This window comes from Euprymna scolopes, chromosome 39, assembly GCF_053919585.1.
Source record: "Euprymna scolopes isolate OS-2025 chromosome 39, ASM5391958v1, whole genome shotgun sequence".
NCBI lineage: Eukaryota > Metazoa > Mollusca > Cephalopoda > Sepiida > Sepiolidae > Euprymna > Euprymna scolopes.
In genome coordinates, this window is record NC_136520.1 from 453,779 (window position 1) to 480,520 (window position 26,742).

The window sequence follows — 26,742 nt, forward strand, 5'->3', positions numbered from 1 at the left end:
TTATTTACTTAATTATTTATTTACTTAATTATTTATGTATTTACTTAATTATTTATGTATTTACTTAATTATTTATTTACTTAATTATTTATTTACTTAATTATTTATTTACTTAATTATTTATTTACTTAATTATTTATGTATTTACTTAATTATTTATGTATTTACTTAATTATTTATTTACTTAATTATTTATTTACTTAATTATTTAGTTATTTACTTATCTTCATAGTTGTTGTTTCATCATGTTTCGGGCCTCGTGGTGAGACAACAGATAGAAGCGTTGAATCTCTTCAGTTCCAGGTGAGCTTTGTCTGAAGATAGTGATTTCGATCCTACCAAAAGCAGGCCAGATGATTAGTTGGCCAAACCGTGGTGAGACGACAACTATGGAAGGCAGTAATTACTGAGGATACAATTAAGAGATTCAGCATTCCTATCCTGTTGCGGTTAATCACCTGAAGAAGGCCAGAGGTTGAGTTGGTCAAAACGTGGTGAAACAACAACCACCACTTATAAAGATGTGGATAACAGTCCACAAATAAATAAAACAGTAGGAGTGTCATATATAGGACTATGACAAGAGAATATTCTTTTCACTGTTTTAACTCTCGAGTATATATCCGACATAGTAAGAATTAAAAAATTAAAATCGAGAATCACATCACTATCTAGAAACATAAGATATTAACTGATATATACTTGAGTTAAAATAATGAAAAGAATATTCTCTTGTCATAGCCCTAGTCATATATCGGCTAATCTTGAATATAAACAAACAATAGTTTGAATAAAAATCCTTGAGGTCCATCTGGAGAAACGCAGCCGACTAAATAAGTTTGCGGTGTTTATGCTCAGTCGTATGTGTGACTAACGATGATCGGAATTTGTGTACATCATCCCTGATAATCATTTTGTCTTCCATTTCCGCCAATTGTTTCTTTTCTGCATAAAAGTTCAAAGTTTCTCGTAATTTCTCTTTCAACTCTGACGTTGCGATCTTCTTTTTGGCTGAAATGGTCATCCCATAATCAAATTGGATGCATTCATTCGGAAACATAGATTCGTTCACGTCCTTTAAACTTTCTGGAAAAAGAAAGAAAAAAATCATGTGTCTTTTGAAAACATAAAATTTATTAAAATTCAAATCCTGGCAATCTATTTATAAAGTTAGGAATGTGTGTGTGTGTTTACAAATTTGGATAAGATCCACTTTAAAACTAATTAACTGAATGTTATTAATTTTGGAATGCATAGAATGTAACATGTTTGTGTTTGAAGGAATCGTGCATTTTGATTGATAGCCGACCATTTGGAACCAATGCTGCACTTTACTATAAGCAACTAGAGTGGGTCTACGAAAAAGTTGAAGCAAAAATACTCGGCTCTGATCAACCAAAAGCGTGCTTTGATGCAGCAGGACAATGCCAAGCCACACACACCCAGAAATATTAATTAAAACAATTGTCTTCTTTTCAGAATGTTGAGTACAAGATGGAAAAAAAGCAAATTTGCATAATTTTCTTATTTCAATTCAAGCTAAGCCGTAAAGCTGCTGAAACAGCTCGTTATATCAACGAAGCGTTTGGCCCAGGAACCACTACTGAATGCACAGCACAATGGTGGTTTAAGATATGTTATTCTTATATTGAGCACTTTTAATAACTTTGTTAAATTCATTAGTTACCACTCTTGAATACTTATAACTTGGTATATCTATATATATATATAAAAGGCAAAATGTGTGTGCGTGCACTTTTTGTGTATGTCTGACAAAGGCTTTTGGGAGGGAGGGGGCGCCCGGTTGGGTCACTCCTTAAAACTTTTTATATACTGTGTAAATCATAATATCTATGAGTTATGAATGGAGGTGGCATCTATCTTTTATTTGCCCGACTTTTATGCGCGATTTTCGAGATTTTTTTTCGATTGCCGCATCTGTTTAGCTTTCCAGTAAAAAATGGCGAAACTGAATCTGCACCATTAGTTCCCTGGCATTCGTGGCACGGACGTCCACAAAGCAAATTGGCTTTGAACAATGCGGCAAAAACCGTCATATCAGACGATTGCTTTTCAAATGGACATCCCCATTTTTCATCTTAGGTGAACAAACAGCCAAAGTTGGGAAAAAAAAAATTGCCTCACAGCAAAACTGCCGAATATGTTTGACCTCATTATCATTAAATTTGTGCACCTGTCAACTTTATAAGCCTTAAATTAAGACAGTTTACACTTCCTCTCCCCTTGTGGCCGAGCGGGTTAGATCTCACATTTTTTTCCCTTTCTTTTCCACCTTCGCACAATGCTTCGGGTTCGAGCCTACCTTCCTACCAAAACTTTTTTATTCTTTTACACCTTGTTTTTTGATCTACCCCCCCCTCCCACCTACAAACACCCAGGCACCCCCGTTAGTTATAATATAAATCTCACTTGTTTGTTTAAATGTATGTATGTATATACAGTGATGATCATATTTATTGGCACGGTAAAATAAAAGTTAAATTTTGTCTAATAAATTCTAAAAAAGGGATTAAATTAAAGAAAATAACAAAGTATATTATGTATTTTTAACTGGCCTTTCCGATGCAGCAATCGGATTTTAGAAAAAATAAATAACAAAGGAACAACAAACATAATTGCAAAAAACCCTTGTTCAAAATTATTGGCACGATTTATTTAATAATCAATTGTATAGCCTTTGGCCTTGATTACCTTCCTCAGTCGCTTTTCATAGTTTACAACCAAGTTGTTGCACTCTTCAGTAGTAATTTTAGCCCACTCTTCCTGACAATAATCCTCCAATTGAATAAGATTCTTAGGCTTCCTTTGCATTACCCTCAATTTTAATGTTCTCCATAAATTTTCAATTGGATTAAGGTCTGGGCTTTGTGATGGCCACTCCAAAACATTAATATGATTGTCCTCAAGCCATTTCTTAGTCAGTTTAGCCGAATGCTTTGGGTCATTATCTTGCATGAACCACCAACGACGACCAAGTGAGAGCTCTTTAGCAGAGTCTTTCAGGTTTTCATCCAATATTTTAACATAATCTTCCTTTTTTATGCTACCTGTGACCTTAACAAGTCGCCCTGGTCCAGAGGCAGCAAAGGATCCCCAAAACATCAAACTGCCTCCACCGTGCTTCACTGTGGGTATGGTGTTCTTAGGCAGGAAAGCTTCGCCAGATTTTCTGTAAATATAAAACACTTTATTATGGCCAAATAACTATTTTCGTTTCGTCAGTCCATAGAACACGTTTCCAGAATGCAACATCTTTATCAATATGACGTTTTGCAAAGGCTAGCCTTGCTTTCAGGTGCATAGGCTTCAATAAGGGAGTCTTTCTCGGACGACATGCTTTTAAACCAGCTCTCTTCAAAACTCTACCAACTGTATGTCGAGATACATTCACTCCAGAGGTGCTCTGTTCATCAACAATCTCCCCAACAGAGATCCTTGGGTTTTGTTTTACTTGTCGAACAATTTTCCGTTCATCTCTTGGGGAAAGAATCCTTTTTCTCCCTCTACCCTCATAACGTGGCCTTGCGATTTGAACTTGTTTATTATGGCTCTAACAGTGGATTTGGGAAGGTTTAGCTTCTTTGAAATCTTATCATAGCCCTCCCCATTGGTATGGCATGCTACAACAAGCTTTCTGACGTCTTCGCTGTGTTCCTTAGTTTTAACCATGGCGATTGAAAATTATAATTTAGTCACTTATAATAGTTTAAATAAATCGCTATCTAAAAATTATCTGAAAAAAATTATTCACTGAATTAGCGTTAAACAAGCATAATATGGCTATAAAAAAGTTCAGAAAGCATGTAAACCGGAAATTGATTGATATTATACTGATACTAAAAGAAAAACAAAGCCGTGCCAATAATTTTGAACAAGGGTTTTTTGCAATTATGTTTGTTGTTCCTTTGTTATTTATTTTTTCTAAAATCCGATTGCTGCATCGGAAAGGCCAGTTAAAAATACATAATATACTTTGTTATTTTCTTTAATTTAATCCCTTTTTTAGAATTTATTAGACAAAATTTAACTTTTATTTTACCGTGCCAATAAATATGATCATCACTGTATGTCTGTATGTCTACCCAAAACTTTTGACAGATTTTCAGAGATCGGTATCATTTTGAAGCTCGACCCTTCGGATGACAAATATCGAAAATTGGCTAAAAACATTAATTCCTTCACCCCCAACTGGGCACTTTTCTACAGGGAGGGGTCGTTTTTTTGCCAATATTTTCGAAAGTCATTCCCTCTTTCTGATTGACTAGACTTAATTTTAACATTTGTCACTTCCGGTTTGGTGGTGGATGCAACAGCAAAGATGTCAGGTTTTTTTTTTACACATTCTTTTCATCCTTGGCGGTACAGGTTTGAGCCTGCCTGCCTACTAAATTTTTTTTTTTTTTTTGCTCAACACACACCTCCAAACACCCGGGCAACGCTGGGCACCCAGGCTAGTATATATATATTTATATATATTAAATCTACGTAAACATCCAAGATATTGTGTGAAAATCCTCATTTTGCATTAAACCCACCTGGAAGTTGCTGAACCTTCTCTAAGACCAACTTGGCCATTTTTCGATCTTTTTCTGTTTCGACTTTGTTCAGTACCAAAATCGCAGGTTTACTTAGAAGTTCCGGTTGATAAAGTTCCAATTCCTTTGAATTAAAAATAAAATAAAGTTAGTTATTAAATAATAATCGAAAATAAAAATTAAAAAAATGTTTAACAATTATCATTTATGAGAAGCAGGGTTATCTGGCGTTGTCTGGGAACATGGACAACAAAATGAACAGGGTTCGTACAGACTTGAAAAATCTTCAAATTTGGATGGTCGCGTGAGAGTCGCAATATTTTTTTCTCGGTGATGGTCACAAAGTAGGTGTTTAATTTAGAATGTTATAATTGAAAACTGATCCTCGATGTTAAAATAAAAATTTCAATATGAAAGTTAATAGAAAGCCAAACAAGTGCGTTTTTTTTTTTCAATAAATTTTTTTTTTTTTTTTTTTACATAGGCATCACCACATTATCAAGTCCAAGAGGCCACTCAAGGATAAGGGTTAAAGAGTGTACAGTAGAAATTGGACAATATAGTAATCATTAGTAATGAAAATTCGGCAAAATTTGATAACTTATATGGAACGGCTCATCAAAAACTTATTTACGTTAGACTTTAACACAACCATATTGTAGTCAGCTGGAAAGCAGGAAAACGGAAGACAATTCCACAGGTGTGCAGTTCTAAGAAAGAAGCTTTGTTCATGGAATCTACGTTTAGGTTTAAGCACAGATAAAGAGTGGGGGGAATTATTGATAGTGTTTTCAGCTAGACGAGTGTTTCTTGTGAAAGTTAGGCGAGGGGGGACCATAGATTGAAGCTCAGTCGAACACTTTCCATGAAAATAACGATACATCAGAGATAAACTCGCAACATCTCTTCTGTGAGATAGAGGTTGCAGGGAAGAGAAAAGGACATCTCCTACGAGGCTACGAAGTCTATTTTGAACTCTATCAAGGCAGGACAAGTCCTTTCTAGCAGCTCCTGCCCAGATGTGGCAACAGTATTCCATCCTTGGACGTACCTGGCTCTTATATAGATAGAGAATTGCATCAGCGGTGAGCTATCTACTGGATCGATAGAAAGATCCCACCATTTTTCCAGCGGCCTTAGCAACAGATTTGATGTACGTGTTCCATTTAAGATCAGGAGTAATGGTCAAGCCAAGAAGCATTGTTTATTTATTGACAAATTTTTGGTTTTCGAAGAAACCTTTCTCAAGTTTTCTTTTTTTACATGAAAGTCACCACTTATCAAGGCCTGGAAGCAACTCAGGGGTAAGGGTTATTGTGTGTACAGTAATCAATGGGATAGTATCGTAGTAATCATTAGTATTGGAGATTTAATAAAGTGTCTTACTTAAGGGGGCAGTTCATCAGGAATTTGTTTATGTTGGACTTGAAGACATCCAAGTTGTAGTCAGGTGGGAAACAGGCAGACGGAAGAGAGTTCCACTGGTGTGCACTTCTAAGAAAGGAGCTTTGTTCATGGAATCTGCGTTTTAATTTAGGCACAGATAAAGAGTGGGGAAAATTATTGACAGTGGTTTCAGCTAGACGGATGTTTATCGTGAAAGATCGGCGAGGGTGGACCAGGGATTTGAGCTCAGATGAGCACTTGCCATGGAAGTAATGATAAAACAAAGACAGGCTCGCAACGTCTCTTCTGTGGGAGAGAGGTTGCAGGGAAGAGAAAAGGGCATCCCCGACTAAGCAACGAAGTCTATTTTGTACTCTGTCAAGGTAGGATAGGCTGTTTTTAGCAGCTCCTGCCCAAATGTGGCAACAGTAGTCTATCTTTGGGCGTACTTGACTTTAAATAAATAAACATTGTTTTTCAAAGAAACATTTCTCAAGTATGGATATGTAAAGTGTTTTTTCTTTTTTTCTTCAACATGGTTTTGTTTAGTGCTTTTCATGAATCTCTGATGGAATGAGATTTCTATTACATGCAAGTCTGTATTTGTTCAACTTTATTAACACTTTCATATTTAAATTTTTCAAATGCTAGCAATGAGGAAAAATCACTTCATAAAAAATGAAAGTTTGTAATCGATGAGATTAACGTGAAAAATTTTTTTTTAAAAATGTGTAAATTGTGGAATTTAGAGGTGAGGGGTAATCCCCTAAACATCCACCAATCCTGTTTATTTCTGAATTTCATTGAAAAACTGTGGGCGTCATCAGCGTGCAAATTATTTGTTATTCCTGTGACGTGACCGTCCCAGTGAACGGTTAAGCTCCCCACTGGGAGGAGGCCAAGACTCCCAAAGTACTAAAGAAAGCCGGGCAGATGTATTTTTTTATTCTTTAATTATCATCGGTTTTCCATGGCCGACAGTGAAACCCTTGCTGAGAAAAAAGATTGGGTTGTGATTTTCATTGTTATAAAAATCGACAACGTCAAATTTTTTAGAAATTGTACTCCGAAACTGGAATGACTCAGGGTTCAAGACTAAGGATGTTTATAATTTGAGTGCAGTGCGTGACCCAGAGGGTCACAGGGATAACCTCCCGGGGTATGAGAACGTTTGCAGATCCACAGGTGCACTCACGGGAGGGAGAACCCCCCCTCTGGGATGACGTAGTTGGGTACAATTGATCCAGGGAACAACCCTGGTCTCACCCCTCCCCTGAGTATATGAACGGTGCGCAGAGTCAAAACTATCAGTTGGAGTCAGAATTGTTGAGAGTTGAAAGAGAACAACTTGTCGAGAATCGCTCTCCCCTCTCCCCACATCAACCTCTTTGCTATATCGAAGAAAGGAGAGAAATCTATTTATCAACTCAGTGGAGTCTGTTAATCAACATTGAACTGTAAGACAATTTTACATAATTATATATTTGTATATCTTATCTTGAATTTAATCAGAAGAATAGAGCACAGAGTTGTTTTTTTCTTTTGTGTGCATGAAATTGCTTTTCTTCTAGCACGACAGAAGCTGAGGTGACGGCTTATCCACTTAATCGATCAACGGGGTTTTGTCACACAAAGAAGTTACATTTAGTCGCTGACGACTGGAAAACAACTCTTACATGACCAAGGCTTCCTTGACAAGGGAAACTATCACATTTGGTGTCCTGCGACTAGGGGAGCTGGTACACACTATTGCATGCTCGCGTCTATCATCAAATGAAATCGTTAACAGATATTTTGGTACTTATGCAGTTTAGCAAGGATATTAAAAAAACGAAAATAAAGAAAAACTTCTATATATGTGCCTGCAGTTCTCATAAGATAAAAAAAATCGTTTAATTTAATCAAGTACTTTTTTTTTACAGAGGAAAATCAAATTTTAGTGAGACCTGTCACTACATAGCTATCTTGTTAATTTCAGCTATGAAAAAAGGAGGCGCCAAGGGAGATAACTCCATCTAATTTTGAACCTCAATCCATAACAGGCACATGCATGACAGACATTTTTTTATCATTTGTCAATTGAAATCGCGAAGAGATATTTCAGTGCTTATGTAGTTTGGCAAAGATATTAAACTTTATATAATTTCCTTTTGACATTTTGCCAAATTTTCATGCATTTATGATTCATTCCAAAATTTCAATATTTAATTTATATGCTAATCAGCAAAGTTTATTGACGGCTTATGGATTTCATTTTGCCAAATATTTTCCATCTGATGATACGAGTCTACGAGTCATTTATTGAAAATCAATGGAATAACGAAAAATGTTTTTCTTTGCATTCTTTGTTGAAAAAAAATTGAAAAATCTAACTAATTTACAGAATTTAAACCCAATTGTTCTTCATATATATATATATATATATATATATATATATATATATAAAATACTTAAAAATTATTGTACTAATAAAATAAAAATATAATATAAACGAAAACATTTTAAAATTGTTATAGTAAAAATTATATATATATATATATATATATATGGATGATGGATTAAGACGCTGGATTGTAATACATAAGGTCCGGGGTTTGAGTCCTAACAACAGTCAAGCTACGCTAAAGAGGGGTAGGGCCCCAACACACACATGTACATAGATTACTGTTTTTTAAAAATAATAAATAAATATGTCCAAATAAAAAGAGGGCAACTTTCTAAGAAAATACTGGATCTCCAAGGTGGAGACGATAACCTTAATATCGTTTAAAAAAAATCAACAAAACTATATATATATATATATATATATATATATATATATACACACAAAATAAAAATTACAATTAAATTTACCAAAATGATCCAAGATGGTAAAATTAAAGTATAATATAAATATTAAAGAATTAATATTTATAAAATTATATCAGCCAGATGTAAAAGCTTGATAAAACCAAATAGGAAATAGAGCTTATAATATGAGCAAACAGTTAATAAAATATGTTAAAAAACACTTTGAAATGAGTTAAAAACATATTTAATCTGAAAAGGAAACACTAGATAAATGGATAGTCCTTAATCCGCAGAGTTTTGAAGAAATACTTTCCTTCCCATCAGAGGGTAGGAATTAGCAAAATGCGGGATTGGATTTTGCATGCAATAGTATTTGATGAAACAACAAGTCAAAGATCTTACTTGAAAATAAAAAAAATGAAGCAGAGGGAATATGGTGAAGAAAAAGGTGATTACACATGAATGGATAGTCTGGTGGAAAATAAAAAATCCAGTGATGGTAAAATCCAAATGTAAATCTTCAAGAAAGTTAAAAGAATTTCCATTTGTACAAGTAAAATCCCAGGAAATCCCATATTTGGAAGAAGATGGTCCATAATAATCGAAAGTCAGAAATCCATGGAATAATTCACAAAAATGTGTACAAGGAATAAAGAAAAGATTCCAATAATATTAATAAAAGAAAAATAAGATATGCTTTTCACTCTACTTCCGAGACAAAATATATATAAGATTTAAAAATTATTATAATAATAATAATAATAATTATAATATATATATATATATGTTTATGGGGAAATATGTTTCTTCAATTATATTTCACTTTTCATTAATACCAATCCTTTAATTTATGAAGCTCAATGCAATTACAAAGCATATAAACAAAGAAATGACAAAAGTTTACATTCCAAATTTCAAGATGTTGACCATCTTACCGTTTATTTCCTTAAGTATGTTGACATGCACGATTCTTGAGAACACCTGTTTTGCAGCACAAAATCAATCATTCATGTAATTATTATGTCAATTATTGAATTTATTTTGCCCTTAACTCATTAGAAGAAAAAGCATTCCTCAATTTTAGAACAAAATTAAATGCATGTAGCCATGATTACAAAATCCGAAAATTGGGAGAGAAGTTGCAATTATTTTTTCATTTTGTTACGTCAACGATAAGATGATCAACATCTTGAAATTTAGAATATAAACTGTCATTTATTTGTTATATATGTGTGTGTCATCCACAGACATGTTGAGGTCATCGAGCAGGCAGAGATCACCAGCATGAAGGCCATATTAGCTGAAGTTGCAGCTACGCTGGGCCGGGCATGTCTCCAGAATGAAGGATCATCGCCTTCCCAAGATAGCCCTATTTGGCAAACTTTCCCCTGGTCACCATGCCAGAGGGGCACTGAAGAAATGATATAAAGACTCTCTGAAGTCCCTCGGTGCCTGCCACATTAACCACCACTAGTGATCAACTCGCGCGGCTTACTGCGACACCAGTTCTATCACCTGTGGACAGTATTTGTGCACCTTTTTTGCTTTTGAAATGGATGTGCATCTTTTTAAGACTAACAAGAGTTCAGAGTTAAAAAAAAAAACAAAAAAAAAACATTCAATAATGGGTAGAGAGACCGGGGTTCAATCCTTGGTAAAGTCAGATTAAAAAAAAATTGTTCATGTAATATATAAATGGCTATATCTGTCTGTCTCCATATTTTCAAAAGTTATCTGCTCCGAAACTCAAAGTTGCAGAGTGGCGCTTTATGGGCCATTTTTTTTATGGGTCTTTAGTGGGTTAAAATTGTTTTTAATGGGTCAAAATTGAAAAAAAAAAAATCGTTAAACATTTTGTGCATTCATCTTAGTTCATTTTTAATTGTTAATCAGTTTACATGCATGTCACGTTGGTACAGTGGTTTCGTCACCAGCTCTGAATGCTACAGTTTCGGTTTCAATTCTAGCTGATGGCACCTAAATACTTTTTTTTTTACTTTTGAAATCACGAATATATAATAATATACACGAAATCTGGACAAGTTAAAATATATTAAGTATTTTATGTCAAGGCAAAGCTAGTCAAATGATATACATTTATGCATGTCAAACTGAAAGTCATATGAAAAGGTCGCATGTGACTAAAGTCATTTAATAAAAACACAGAATATTTTCATTACTCAAACATACAACGTGCACACAAATGATTCAGCTATGCAAACAAAGTTAACAGAAAAAAATTTTTAAACATTAATTTAATTTTCCTCTATAAGACATTCACAGCAAGAACTTGTCAACCTATGACAGCAGCAAGGAACTTTCCTTTCTTCTAGCATGTGCTCAACAGAAAATAGATTTTCCATGAGCAGAGTTTGTTCCCATCCCCACAAAGCACATTACTCATATGGTCGTTGTAGTCTTTAAATGAACAAATACTTGTCCTTATAAAAAGTCTTCATAGCTAATCAAATTGGATTCTTTTCATCCATCATTTTCAATCCTCTCAAAATATTCTTCATTATTCAACTGACAATCAATTTATCTCATTAACCTTAAGTGGCGTCTAACCTTGGTAGCTACTTGGCAACAAAAGCAAAAAGAAAAACCAAAAAAAAACTTACTTTGTTTAAAAGGACAACCGTTTCGAAAGCTGTGCGTTGGTAGGTTTCTAGGCCTAGTTGAAAGCCTCGGACATCCACAACGAAAAGCAAGAGTTTGGTTCTCTCAACATGTTTCAAGAACTTATGCCCCATTCCTAAGTTGAAATGAGCACCTTCGATTAAGCCAGGTAAATCGGCCACTTTAATCTGCAAAAAAAAAGAAAAACCAGCCAGTAGAAAAAAGTCAAAGACTTTGGTCCTTCCTTGCCAAACATTCACAAAAAAACACTCGACTAGCTACAACCACTATATACGATTTCCCCCACTAACTATCCGTGTCTAAATTTAAACACAGATTCCATGAACAAAGCTTCTTTCCCATAACTGCTCGCCTGTGGAACACTGTTCCGCTGGACTTCTTCCCAGTTGAATACAACATGGTAGCCTTCAAATCCACTGTAAATAAGTTCTTGTTGAGCCGTCTCCATAAATAATCAAATTCTGCCCCATTTACATCATTAACAATTGCTACACTACCAACTTACATTCGTTAACCCTTATCCTCGAGTTGCCTTCAGGCCTTGATAAGTGGAAATCCCAAATAAAAAGATTCAGATTTTAATCTTCTCACATCATCAAATCATTCTGTTTTAGCCTTTTGGTCAAGATCAAAGTGTAGTATCTGTTCTTCAGATGCTGCACTTCATTTTCTTGTTCTCTTTCAGTGGAGGAGAAATCCTTCACGACTGAGACAATTTTTATTTTTGTACCTTTTCTCCACGTTAAAAAACGACCCTGGTGTCTAACTCTGTCCTGTGGGGAGGCATAGTAAATAGGTAATCTTCTCACAAAATATACGACTAATGTTCTAAACAGTAATCACTTTGAAGTGAAAGTCTTCTAGCAGTTAAAGGTTCAATCCTCACTACAGGCAATACTAATTAAAAATATAATAAAAATACAACGGACCTTCAATAAGTTTCCAGACTTTTTTGTACAGGCATTTAAAATTGTCGTAGACTCTTAAAAATGCAATATGTTATTGCTATATACCCTATGAGATGACTGATCAATTTTTATGATTCCAAGTTCAAATGAATAGCTACAGCAGGAATTGGAACACACCCTACTAAAGCATGATTGTGAAAGCTGATGAATTTCGACTGGATATGAGAACACTTTAGAAGAATGATATGCAATAAAATTCTGTTTTAAATTTGGAAAAAATTCCACAGAAACATATGGAATGCTTTAGATACATGGATGGAGCATCAGTTTTTGAGTGGCATAGGAGATACAAGAAAGGTAGGGAGTCTGTGAGGAATGATGAGAGTAGAGAAAGAGCAAGGAAGTTAGAACACCGGAGTTGATTGGCCAAATAAAGAATTTCATAAGCACTTAATGTCTCTATAGAGACAATAAGTGCACAGTTTGATGTCAGTGTGGGAATGTACGCACAATTATTTGCGATGAACTGAAGATGCGGAAGATTTGCGCAAAGTTTGTCCCAAGGGTGCAGCCCACAACTCCATCCTTGTCACAGACTATTTGACCAAGATGAGCATCAAGAAAGTTCCTCATCCTCCCTATACTCCAGACCTTGCTTCCTGTGACTTTTGGTTATTCTCTAAGCTCAAGGAAAATCTTAGAGGCTGTCATTATGAAAGAATTGAGGAAATGGAAGCAGCTGTGATAAGGGTCATTGGCACGCTTATACAAAAGGAATTCCATAGGGTTTTCTAGAAGTTGTTGGAATGGTACAGCAAGTACATTGCAGCCGGAGGAGATTACTTCAGAAGGGACTAGAGTTTCATGTGCCTACTATCAATAAAAGTGTTCGTATGAAAAAAGTTTGGAAACTTATTGAAAGCACCTCATGATTATTCTATATCACTTTTAAAGACATTTAAGAATAGAACGACTGTTATTGTAATTTATGATTCATTTTTGGTTTATTTGCTTTAATTAGTAATGTTTCTAGTATAGATATGATAAAATCGTATTCCTGTTTGTTTAACAATTTAATTTATACGTAAAAAACATGTACACTGTTTCACAAATTAATTTTCATATTAAAAACGGACATTTACACATTTTCATTCCAGAATGATTTCTATTTATTCAAAGGAAATTTATATTAAAAAAGTAATCTCATTTTATGGCAAATTAAAAAAAAATCTACTTTATTAATTAGCTTCATTTTATTTGATGTTTGTTGTAATAGAATCGTTTTAATTGTTCTATTTAGAAATACTAGTGGGACCTGTGGAAATTCCACAGTGGACTCATTCATATGTAATATATTGATGTTGGCATTCTGTAGATGTTCAGTGTAAATGGAGACGTTCTGATATTATTGTAGCTCTTTTGTTAAAACTGCAAAAGTATTTATCTAAGCTAACAAGGACGACCGGTATAGACCAGTTGTAAAATACACTTAAATATGATCATTTATGCAGATTTCGTATATATTATTATAGAATCAATTTTCTATCGATTCTTATATATTATAAAGTTGTGATTTCAAAAATAAAAAAATATATCCATATGACTTGTGTGTATCAGCTTGAATCGAAATTGAAACCAAAACTTGTGAAGAATTCTTGGTAAAAATTATTTATAAAAAAATAGATGACTTGAGTGCCATCAGCTGAAACCGAAACCAAAACTTATGAAGAATTCTTAGTAAAATTATTTATTACAATAAATAGAAGGTCATAACAATTATACGACAGTCACTCGGAAGAAAAAAGATGTAAGCGTAACACACAAAATAACGCACACGCTATCGTATTAATATATATATATCTATAAAAGTGAACGTGTGTGTATCTGTTTGTCTGTGTACATTTCCCTATGCAATAACTCTGTCAATTTAAAGTCTACAGACTCAAAATTTGATATACAGGGTACTGAGATTTGAGAAAATCTTTGTGATTGGTTTTCGGACAGAAATTTGGCTGTTAAGGGGTCAAAGTTCAACGAATTGACCTTTGAGAACTCTACCAAACTCCTGACAATTTTTGGGTCTAAACACTTGAAATTTTAGATATAAGTTTCTTGGACATGGATCTAACTTAATAACTTGATTTGAGCCCCAAACAATAAATGTTAAGAGGTCATAAGAGGTGAAATTAAAAAAAATTGACCGCTTTTATTTTTTTGCTCAACATACACCTCCAAACACCCGGGTAACGCCAGGCTGAAATGCTAGTATATAGATAATTTAAAGTCGATTTATTTGAATTTATTTTTAATTCAATTATTATAAGCCAACACCAGTTGTCTTTAAAAATGTAAGTTTATTTATTTAAGCTGTCAGTTATTTTCCCTTTAAGCTATGAGAGTTATTTCCCCCGTTTAATTTTCAAAGACGAAAATGGATGCATTTTATCCATAAATCGTGTTGTTCACTTTCAGGAAAAATTGTAAGAAGTTAAAATATTTGGTGTATCTTAAACAGTATGTGAATAAATCTTTCGCTCACCAATATGTTTCAACTGGCAACACCGGGTATCTACAGCTAGTATGTGTGTGTGTATGCATATATATATATATATATATATATATATATATATATATTGAGGATTTGTGCCGTTATGGACGTATCTTAAGTTTAAAGCTGTACTAGCGGCAAGCAAATGACTGTCTTTTCTAGGTGCTGTGTATTTTGGATTGTTTATTTATTTATTTTTTATTCATGTTGAGTTCGCTTATTCATACCAACCGTCATCATCATCATGATGAACGTTGAAGATTTGTGCCGTTATGGACGCATCTTAAGTTTAAAGCTGTACTAGCGGCGAAGCAAATGACTGTTTTTTTTTTTTCCTTTAGGGTAGGGTGTGTGTGTGTGCGTGTGTGTTTTCTTTTATTCGTTTGAGAATGTGTGTACTGTTTTATAGTATTATGCAGAAAGAGAGAGTGACTACAGCCGAGGTCAGCGGCCTCGACAAGCCCAATAAAAGAGTAATAAAAATTGAACATGCCAATGAATAATAGACACTTACACGCCTCAACCCCTTGGAAACACTTCAAATGAACTACGAAAATGCCATTTTTACATCTCCAACACATTTGAAAATAATTTCTGACGAGGACGCTTCACAGAACGTCTGAAACGCGTAAAAACGATTTCAATGACTTAAAAACATTATTACAATGATCCAAACATAATTCTCAATGAAAAACTAAGACACGGAATAATAAAATAATGTTAAAAAACACACATTGTTGGTGACTACCCCCTTATTTAAATATATATATATATATATATATACTTACGATTATGAAGAAATTTATACTTTTATGGTATATCTATCTATATATCTATAAAAGTGAGAATGTGTGGACACTTCTCAACCTATATACTCAACAAATTTTTGATCTACAGACTTGAAATTTGGTATATAGGGTATTCAGACATGTTGAAATCTTTTTAATTAGTTTTCATCAAGAAAAAGAGCTGCTAAGGGGTCAAAATAGAAAAATTGGTACTCGGTGGGAGGGTCATTTAATTTTTATCTGTTTGTCAACTGTTCCATGACTGCGCATGCACGAACAGTTCACATTATGTTAAGAAGTAGTAGGATGAAAACACTTTTTTAAGAACGTGTCAAGCTGGCCTATAGGTTATGGTACTTGACTCATTGTTTTTAGGTTTTGATTTCAGCTCGAGTAGTTTTTTTTTTCCTTACAAGAAATGAACTGTTTAGAAAAAAACATAATACTCGCATGCACATGTCTCAGTTTCTTTCAGTTTTCTTTTTTACTTCATTATTTTTATTTTTTTAAAGGAATTTAACATTACGTTTAATACCGGGCAACACCATGTAAATCTGCAAATATTCAATAAGATTTTCAAATTATCACAATTAAGCTCAATAAAAATAAATACAGGATGGAATGATAAAATTATCGCCCTAGAAAAGACGATATGATTCCATTTCCATCTAATGAAAAACAGTCAACACCAAAGTGTACCTGGATGTGCTGAAGAGTGTGGTGATCCCCTGGTGCAATCAGGTGACTGTTGGCAGACCCTGGGATTGGTAGCAGGACTTGACACCAGCCCACAAGTTCAAGAGATCAAGGCTCTCTTCTGTCTCGACTTGAACCTGCTGGATTACTTCGTTTGGTCATCTGTCAAAAACATCACCAACATGACCTCCCACAACATCAAAGGCAGCTTGATTGCTGCCTTCTGCCGAGTATTTGCTGAGCTCCTACCGGTGCTTGTGCAAAAGACATGCTTCCAGTTCTGGACCCGTATCAAGGCGGTGATTAAGATTGAAGGCCACTACATCGAATAGATGTTAGATCTACTGCATAATCAAGTTACCTGAATTGATTTTTTTTTCAATAAACGTTTTAAAATAAAGCTGTAGTGTTGTTTTCTTTGAGGCGACAACTTTATCGTTCTACCTTATGTATATATGGGTGTGCGTGTATACACGCACATTATATATATATATATATAATGAATGAATGAATGACAAAAGTCTATATTTCAAATTTCATGATGTTGACCATCTTACAATTCTTGACAGTATCTGTTTTGTAGCACAAAATCAATCATTTAATTATTATATCAGTAAATGAATCTATTTTGCCCTTAACTCATCACTGATTGACATAATAGTTAAGTGATTGATTTTGTGCTACGAAACAGATACTGTCAAGAATTGTGTCAACTGAATTAAAGGAATAAATTAGATGATCAACATCATGAGATTTGGAATGTAGGCTTTTGTCACTTATTCACTATATTGCTCTGTAATTACATTGAGCTTCTTAAATAAGGATTGGTATATATAAAAAGGGAATATAAGTGAATGAAGAATATTTCCACAGAAATATATATGTGTGTGTGTGTGTGTGTAAAAATGAATAGTTATGAAATATGAATAGAGGAATTAGTTACATTAATGGAAAGCATTATTTTGGAAGGTTAAAGTTTTGAATATAAAATATGTATACTTGTCTGTGATCGGGGTATTCCATCATTCCAATCTCGGGATGAATTGTGGTGACTAAATAATAATAATAAAAAAAAAACAATAAATAAAAGTCAGTCGTGTTTTTCACAATAAAAGCATTGTTTAAATATTAAAATAAAATATATATAAAATACATTCAGAAGTCAAATTACAGTGCAATATTATAAAAACAAATATTTTATATTATTTTCCACATGAGTCGAATATTCCGGTAAAAATAGGCAGAGGGTTTAATCAGTTTGGTCTCTGTTGAATCTGAGAGACAGAATGGTCTTTTGTTAGTGTTTGGCTTCAGATGTTTTATCCTCATTGCAAATCTGTTGTTTCGTAGAGAATTAATTATTAATGAAAACAGTTTTCACAGACAATTAAACTTACCAGATCTGAGCAACTGAACCTAATTTGCCGCTGTGCATGGCCTCCTGGGCAAAATTGTGAAAAAATTTAAACGCATTAGTAATTTTTTGCTGCCAGCATTCAGCCTTCGTGTACCAATCCGCCCTACAGGTGGAGCCCTGCTTGATGCACAGGCTCACTTGCATCATCCAAATTATCATCACTTTCTCCTTCATCGATATATTCATCATCACTAGCCTTACTTGATTCAGAAACTCCTGATCAAATTTTCCTTCATTTGAATCGGAACTTGTCACTTTATCCAACACTTGTTGCAACGTGAAACTCCTTGGTCTCACTCTTTAACCTGTTGAAGTGCTTGATTTGTCACGAGCTTGCTTCATGGCTACTTTAGTCTACAAAACAACTCACAACTCTGCCAAAACAATGGAAGCCATTTGCAGAACGTTAGGTTGGTTGTTTTTGTTTCACGGCATATCAACCCTTTTCAGGTTATTTAATGCCGAATCCAGTGATTTTGAAGAAGAATGTTTTAATAGAATATATTTGTTTTTTTCAAGTCGGTTTCTATTTAACCCTTAATTGGGACCCTAACAGGTACTACCACTCTGGGTCAGAGTGGACCTGGGAGCAATGACGATTAAAGGGTGGCTCCACCCTTCCCAAAGCCCGCAAGCTGGGGCATCACCATCGGATCTTGCGCTAAATTGAGACTGAGCAGCGATTGGGTAGCTATTTTTAGCTCCCTCACAACACAAAAACACATGGGCGGAAAAATACTGGTTTAATGGTAACTCAGTATATAGCATTTTCAGAAATTACTAGTATATTAGTAACTCTGTCTGGTAGGGTTAACAAAAATTAAATTTTGCTAAATTGACCTCAGATTTTCAGTTTTCAGAAAAGATTTATCTCCCCTTTTTTATGATTCAGCCTCTTTATTTTGTTTTTGCAAAATTCAATTTTCACTAAATGTCTTTGAAAATTATTTTTATTAATTAATTTTCTACCTTATCGGTTTTCATAATTTTTGGATATGACAAGTAGATACAATTGGTTTTACTAGAATTTCAGACTGACATCTGCTTCTAGCATGTTTGGTCTATAAAGCTGACCTCCCAAATCCCTGCAGTTGGTCCATCTCCATTCGCTCAACATATACATAATGTAACACTTCTAAAAATTCTACCAAATTATACTTGAAATTCAATATTATTTCACAATTTACACAACGTAACATCACAAGTGCATTTGAAAAGTTTTATTACCACACAAGCTGAAAGTTTCGTAGAGAAAGCCAGTATCATGAAAATCTCTCAACATAAAACATTGTTAAACTCGATCCATTGTTTCATAGACAATTATTACAATCATCAGCAAACAGCAACTATTCTGGACAACCGGTACAAATTTTGGTTCTTCTTTGCTATTGTAGCGAAATTCGAAAATTAAAATATTGAATTTTAAGTAAAACTTTGGTATCTACCAAATTGTCATGTCACAGTAATAAACATATCTAAAAATCATGAAAAAACGATAAGGTAGAAAATTATTTATGAAAATAGTTTTCGAAGACAATTAGCAAAAATTAAGTTTTGTTAAATCTGCCAAAGATTTTCAGAAAAGATTTACCTCCCTTTTGTTACAATTCAAACTTTTTGGTTTCTTTTTTACAAAACTTAATTTTTGCTAATTATCTTTAACTATTTTCATTAATAATTAATTTATTACCTTATAGTTTTTCGTAATTTTTGAATATGTTTATTACTGTGACATGACAATTAAGTAGATACCATTGGTTTCACTTGAAATTCAATATTTTTATAGCAATTTGCATAGCTTAAGATATCAAGTGCATTTGAAAAGGTTTATCACCACACAAGCTGAAATCCTGACATACAAAATCAACAGTAAGTTTTTTGATATGACGGGCATGTTCAAAATAAATGTTTCTGTTTAAAGCCTAATTGCACAATGATACTTGACTTTTTCATTTTAAACTTAAATTCAACCCATTATATATAAAAAATAATTTTATAAAATCAACAGTAGGTTCTCTACAGTGCAATGTAAACTACAATGTACTGTGAACTAAATAATAACAAGAGGCATGTGAAGCTTCCTCCCAGTGCACCATGATGGGTCCCCAACTAGAGCAGGCAATCAATTGATTTGATTGAAAAAAATGGATGATTTCACAGATTTCGATGAAAAAAATATTGGATTGTGAAGCATTTGTTGATCATCATTCAATCCCGGATAACGTCGGGTCTCCCTGCTAGTCAGATATAGAGTTGTTTACGCTAAGTTTTCCAAGTTTAAATTTCAACATGTGCGATTCTGTGTTTGAAATGACTTGTCTTATGGTACTTGAGATTTGACGTGAGATGATATTCATCCTTCTATAGAGCACACATTGTCCCAGATGAATACAAACCACACACAACAGTCCGCAGCAGCCAAGATAGTTAGGACCAGCCAGTCCCGGAACCAATGGCGAACACTGTAGACATGTGCACTGAAAAACAGGTACCTTGACGGGGATGCATTGGGATGGGGAGCTTGACCAGCAGAGATGATAAGTTTAATGGTACTAACGAAATAAAGTTATTTTTGCTAACCACATTGCATAAGTAAATAAGTATCGCATGTAATGGAGTCAGAGATAAGAAAAAGTGAAAGGTGTATATTTACAAGGCAAAGGCGCCACACTGGGTTTAGCACTTGACAAAGCTCGTAGAAGAGTTGATTTGCCAGCATTTGGGAACCTAGAAGAGAAGACCAAAAATAGATTTAAATTTTCATTTTTATTTTATTTTCAACACATGAAAAAATTGCAATTCTTAATTTTTGAGATGAGATGTGAATGCTTGTGTTAATCAGATTATTATTCTCATCTTGAGTGTTATTAGCTGCAACCTGTGAGCTTCTTCGGGTGTTGAAAACATGCTTCCTTTTCTCTACTAAGGAAAAGAGGGTTAGTTCTGCATTACAAGAATTTGAACATCTCCCTCTCAGTACAGACCAATAAGTCTCCTGTGTGTCATGAGTTAGTTGCTGGAATCCATATTAAATAAAGTAGTAGTCAACCACCTCAGCAGAAATAACCTTCTTAGTGACATGCAATATGGTTTCTGTTCTGCCAGATCTACAGCAGATGTGCTAACAGTTATATCTCATAGGATTAGTGAATCTTGACAAAGGCTTCCTTTCTAGGGCAATTGCTCTTGACATATCAAAGGCCTTCGATAAGGTATGGCATAAAGGCCTACTTCACAAGATTTCCCGCTACGGTATAACTGGAAATGTTTTCTCAATTATTAAATCATTTCTCTTTGATAGGCTCATAAGAGTAGTGGTTGATGGGCAGAAATCAGAGGCCCACAGTATTAATGCTGGAGTCCCTCAGGGGTCCATCCTGGGCCCAACTCTCTTCCTGATCTACATCAATGATCTCCCAAAAGACATACTTAAATCATTCGTTGACATCTATGCTGATGACACGATCATCTATGGCAACACATCAAAGGCTGTAAATGGCAAAGTTCTCTCTGATTCTTTCTCCTCTGATCTTGAGTGCGTGGTACAGTCGGGGAAGAGGTGGCTGGTTAATTTTAATGCATCTAAAACCAAGCTCCTATCTTTAGATCATCAACGCTCTGATCCTCATCTGGCATCAATTGAAATGGATGGCTCTTGTCTTAGGGAGGCATCATGTTTTGATAAGCTTCTGGGATTGACCTTTACTCCTGACCTGAAATGGAACACATACATCAAGTCTGTTGCCAAGGTCGCTGGAAAAATGGTAGGATCCTTCTACCGCTCCAGAAGATATCTCACTGCTGATGCAATTCTCTATCTGTATAAAAGTACGTCCAAGGATGGAGTACTGCTGCCACATCTGGGCAAGAGCTGCTAAAACAGCCTATCCTGCCTTGACAAAGTACAAAATAGACTTCGTGGCTTAGTGGCAGATGTCCTTTTCACTTCCCTGCAACTTCTCTCCCACAGAAAAAACGTTGCGAGCCTGTCTTTGTTTTATCGTTATTTCCATGGCAAGAGCTTGTCTGAGCTCCAATCTCTGGTCCCCCCGTGCCAAGCTTTCACAAAAAAACACGTCTAGCTGAAACCACTGTCAATAAATTTCTCCATTCTTTATCTGTGCTTAAATCAAAACGTAGATTCCATGAGAAAAGCTTCTTTCTTAGAAGTGCACGCCTGTGAAAATCTGTTCCGTTTGCCTGTTTCCCACCTGACTACAACTTGGATGTCTTTTAGTCCAACATAAAGTAATTCCAGATAAACCGTCCCCTTAAATAAGACACTTTATCAAATCTCCATTACCAACGATTACTGAGATATTATCCCATTGATTACTGTACACGCAATAACCCTTATCCCCGAGTGGCTTCAGGGCCTTGATAAGTGGTGACTACCATGTAAAAAAAAAAAAACTGTGGTTTGAGGGTGTCATCTCAGCATAGAACTAAACTGCATTTGGACACCCTTAATCACAAAATCACAGAAAAAGAAAACATGACATATGCCCAGCTCAAGGGAGGTAACTTCACACAAAAAAAAATAAATAAATAAAAAAATAAAAAACTTTCATCCTTAGAGTTGAACCTTCTTTATGATCTATGGGCCCACCCTCGAGCCCATGGTTCAAATTCTTGTAATGCAGAGCCAACGCTCTCTCCTTAGTAGAGAAAAAGAAACATGTTTTCAACACCCGAAGAAGGTTGCAGGTTGCAGCGACCGAAGTGTTGTGCTAATAACACCCAAGAGGAGAATAATAATTTGCTTAATCAACATAACACAAACATGAAAAAATTTGCGGAATAAATGATCATTTCTGGGACTTTCATTCCTGATCTGAAATGGGAGACATTTTTAATACAAATTTCTTCAAACGAGATAAAAATATTATTTCAAGGTCAAAAACTTGTCAACAATAAATGCTAGATGGAATAGATTCTAACCCAGAAAACCGCAATTCTTCCCTCTTTGTCAGAAACATCGCTCATGAAATGTGATGATTGAAGGATACGTTAAGGGGAATGAAAGTTATAAATCATATTTTTCAAAAGATGAAAAATGGTTTCAGGAATAAATGGTTTAATTAAGAATATGAATAGGACATTTGTAACAAAACAGGACTAAAAATTTTTGGTTATAGTCAGCTAACTTCCGGCGTAGCACTACCAGAATTGGTGACAAGGTGAAACAGTTCCTGTTTTTTTTTCTCTCATGCCTATATCTCCCTGGTACATGTTTTTTTTTTTTATCTAATCTTTCTTTTTTTTTTATTTAATAATCATTGAAAAAGTTTTTTCTGCCTTATTTTAATTAAGAATTACTGAAATTAGTTTTATTTTTTCTTTAAGAATTATTGAAAATACATTTTGCGCTCTTTTTTTTTTTTTAAAAGAATTATTGAAAACACTTTAAAATATTTGCTGTTTTCTGGGTCAGAATCCATCTAACATTTATTGTTGATAAGTTTTTTTATATTGAAATTTTTTTTTTTGCCTTGTTTGGAGAAATTTCTATAAAAAGAAAAAAAGTGAAGAAACTGATTTACCTCATCACCGCTTTTGGTAGCAGCCACACTGGAAGTTGGGAAGTATATTAGCTGACTATAACCATCACAGCCAAAATCCAGTGGAATGAACAATTTTACATATCATATGTCATTTTTTTATGATGTTTAAAATTTTGTTGTTTTGATTACAATAATTTTATTTTTATACTTTCATAAGTATATATTTATTATATAAAGTGAAATTAAAAAAAAAAAATTATTATTTTTTTTTTTTAAATCAAAACTTATTTTTATAATTTCATAAAGATTTCTAACAAAATTTCAAATAAAATAAAAACTTATTTTCTTAATTTTGTTATTAAAAAGTGCAAATAAAAACTAATTGTGTTATTTTTATGTTTCAATAATATCCTTTTCTTATATTTTATTTCAATAAATCGCTTCACAATAGAAATACTGAAAAACAAGAAAAGTGACAGAACTGATTTGCCTTGTAGCGGTAGCGCTATGCTGGAATTTAGGAAGTATGTTAGCTGAATATGACCATCACATCCAAAATCCACCCAAAAGACAAGCGTGTCAGGCGGAATGGTCAATTTTACATGTTCTATATCATTGAACGGTGATAAAATAAGGACTGTGGGACATTAACGGCTGAAACTTAGTGGACAAGTCATGAATAGACGGAATATGGTTGGATTGGAGAAAAGATTGTGAATTTTATTAACGACTGCATGACTGGCGTTTGAAGGAGAGTTTGGTTTCGTTGTTTTATTTTACAACATACTTTTTTTTTTTTTTTACTTGGGAGTCACAACTTATCAAGATTCAAAGGCCACTCGAGGATAAGGGTTAATGAATGTAAGGTGGTAGTGTAGTAACCGTTAATGGTATAAATTGGATAGAATTTCATTATTTATGGGGATGGCTCAATAAGAACTTGTTTACATTGGATTTGAAGGCTACTATGTTATATTCAACCGGGAAGCAGGCCAGTGAAACAGTGTTCCAAAGGTGGACAATTCTAGGAAAGAAGCTTTGTTCATGGAATCTGCATTTAGAATTAGGCATAGATAGAAAGTGGGAGAAATCGCATATAGTGGTTATAGGTAGTCGAGTTTTTTTTTTTTTTTTTTTTTTTTTTTTTTTTTTTTTTTTGCGAAAGTTTGGCAAGGGGGAACCATAGATTATCAAGCCTATTTGGGGTCATTTGATGCCAAATCCAGCAATTTTGAAAAAAAATTTGTGCTTCAAGTTCTTTACATCTTCGAATATTTATCTATGGTGTTTGGTTTTGTAAAGTGTTGGGGATGCACCCCTACTGCCCGGAATAATGAATTATTCTATGGTGTCACTTCAGTGCATGATGTCATTTCTGGCTAACGAGGACTGGTTTACAAAGTCAGTCAGAGATGGACACACAGAGAGTATGGTCGTCACCACTAGTCCAATAGTGAGCCAAGATATTGCTCTATTACATCTTTCATGTATTTTTGTTAGTACATATTTACTTAACTGTTACCGTGTCTTCCTCTAACACCACAACATAAAGGAAAATTGTTTTTGTTTTTGACTTTGCAGAACATGATTGAGTTTTGAAAAGGAAAAATAACATGAATTCGTATTATTTGAATTCTTCGAACTATTATTGTCGTCTTGTGTGCCATTTTCACAACGTTTCAATCGATGTAACCTCCGACATTCCTCAGATGTATATTATCGAACTTGTGAATGTTTCTGTCGAACTCTGAAATTTGAAGAAGGTCAGAGGTTCCATTGACTGAAACGCTGTAAAAATGAAACTCCAGATGAGAATAGTATCAATTCTTTTGCTTACTGTTATCCTCATCTTCATAGTTGTTTTAATGCGTTTCGGCCAACTTATCCTCTGGCCTTCTTCGGGTGATTAACCGCGACTGGATAGGAACACCGAGTCTTGTAACTGTATCTTCAGTAATTACTGCCTTCCATAGTTGTTGCTGTTGTCTCATCACATTTTGGCTAAAACTCTGGCCTGCTTTGGGTAGGATTGAAATTATGATCTTCAGATAATACACACCTGGAATCGTTACTTCCATGGCAAGTGCTCGTCTGAGCTCCAATCTCTAGCTACCCCCCCTCGCCAATTTTCTCAAAAAACACCTGTCTAGCTGAAACCAATGTCAATAACTTTCCCCACTCTTTAACTGTACCCAAATCAAAACAGATTCCATGAACAATACATCTTTCTTAGAACTGCACACCTGTGGAACTCTCTTCCGTTTGCTTGCTTCTCAGCTGACTACAACTTGGTTGTCTTCAAGTCCAACATAAACAAATTCTTGATGAACCGCCCCCTTAAGTAATCCAATATACCAAATTTCCTTTTATAACGACTACTACGATATTATCCCATTGATTACTGTACACTCGATAAGTGTGATAAGTGGTGACTCCTATGTAAAAAAAAAAATCGTTGTGGTTAATCACCTGAAGAAAGCCAGAGGATGAGCTGGCCAAAACGTGGTTAAACAATAACAACAATGAAGATGAGGATAACAGTCCACAAAAAATGAATATACAAATTATGAAGCCTCATCTTAAAGGTGACTAAAAAAAGTTAAAAAAAAAAAAAATAAATAAAATAAAAAAATAATAGTATATAATGAGAACAGTGATAGTTACATGCTATTTACCTCCCCTTGAAACTCTCCGGTGTTTTTTTAGCCAAATATTTTATTGACGTTTCTGATTTTTTGAGATGATTGATTGGTTATTTATATTATTTGGGTTCATTGAACTACTGTTCTCATCTTGAGTGTGATTTTCACAACGTTTCGGTCGATGTAACCTGATCTTCAGATGTATCTTGTCAAACTCGGGAATGTTTCTGTCAAACGTGGGAATCTGTCTGCAAGAACCCGTGGCGCAGTGGTTAGAGTACTTGGAAAAATCAATTGTAAAAAATGATATTCTCCTGAAGGTTGAAAGTTCAATCCTCAGTGTGGACAACCAAAAAATACAATTGTGAATTACTTAGGACCTCTATCCAGTCATGGCTGACAGAACAAGAGCATGCTACCCCATGAAGTAAATAAATGGTTCTGCTCAAAATTCTGTTCAAATTTCCAAGTTCGACAAGATACACCTGAAGAAGGTCAGATGTTACATCGACTGAAACGTTGTGAAAATCACACTCAAGATGAGAACAGTAGTTCGATGAATCCAAATAATACAAATATTTTATTTTCGTCCAAAAATGTTTTATTTATTTTTGTTTTGTATTCTTTGAGATGAGACTTCATAATTTGCGTATTCATGTTCTGTGGACTTATTCTCATCTTCATAGTCGTTGTTTCACCATGTTTCGGCCAACTCATCCTCTGGTCTTCTTCAAGTGATTAACCACAACGGGATAAGAATACTGAATCTTGTAACTTTATCCTCAGTAATTACTGCCTTCCATAGTTGTTGTTGTTCCACCATATTTTGGCCAACTAAAACTCTGGCTTGGCTGGGTAGGATCGAAA

General features: G+C 34.4%; 1 protein-coding gene across 3 annotated transcripts in view; it reads right to left on the bottom strand.

Moving 5' to 3' along the window:
* Positions 1-473: 473 nt before the first annotated feature.
* The window catches only part of LOC145263592 (GTP-binding protein 10-like), a 45,556-nt gene continuing 19,287 nt past the window's right edge, over positions 474-26,742 (bottom strand). For 2 of the 3 annotated variants that reach the window (XM_080120436.1, XM_080120438.1), the window contains exons 5-9: positions 20,383-20,456; positions 17,312-17,364; positions 11,354-11,539; positions 4,557-4,680; positions 680-1,086 (exon numbers count right to left, since the gene is read on the bottom strand). In XM_080120436.1, the coding sequence (XP_079976562.1) occupies positions 830-1,086; positions 4,557-4,680; positions 11,354-11,539; positions 17,312-17,364; positions 20,383-20,456 (694 nt within the window). In that variant the 3' untranslated portion in view covers positions 680-829. Of the gene's footprint in view, positions 1,087-4,556; positions 4,681-11,353; positions 11,540-17,311; positions 17,365-20,382; positions 20,457-26,742 lie in introns of all 3 variants that reach the window. The other variant, XM_080120437.1, reaches the window with a different exon arrangement.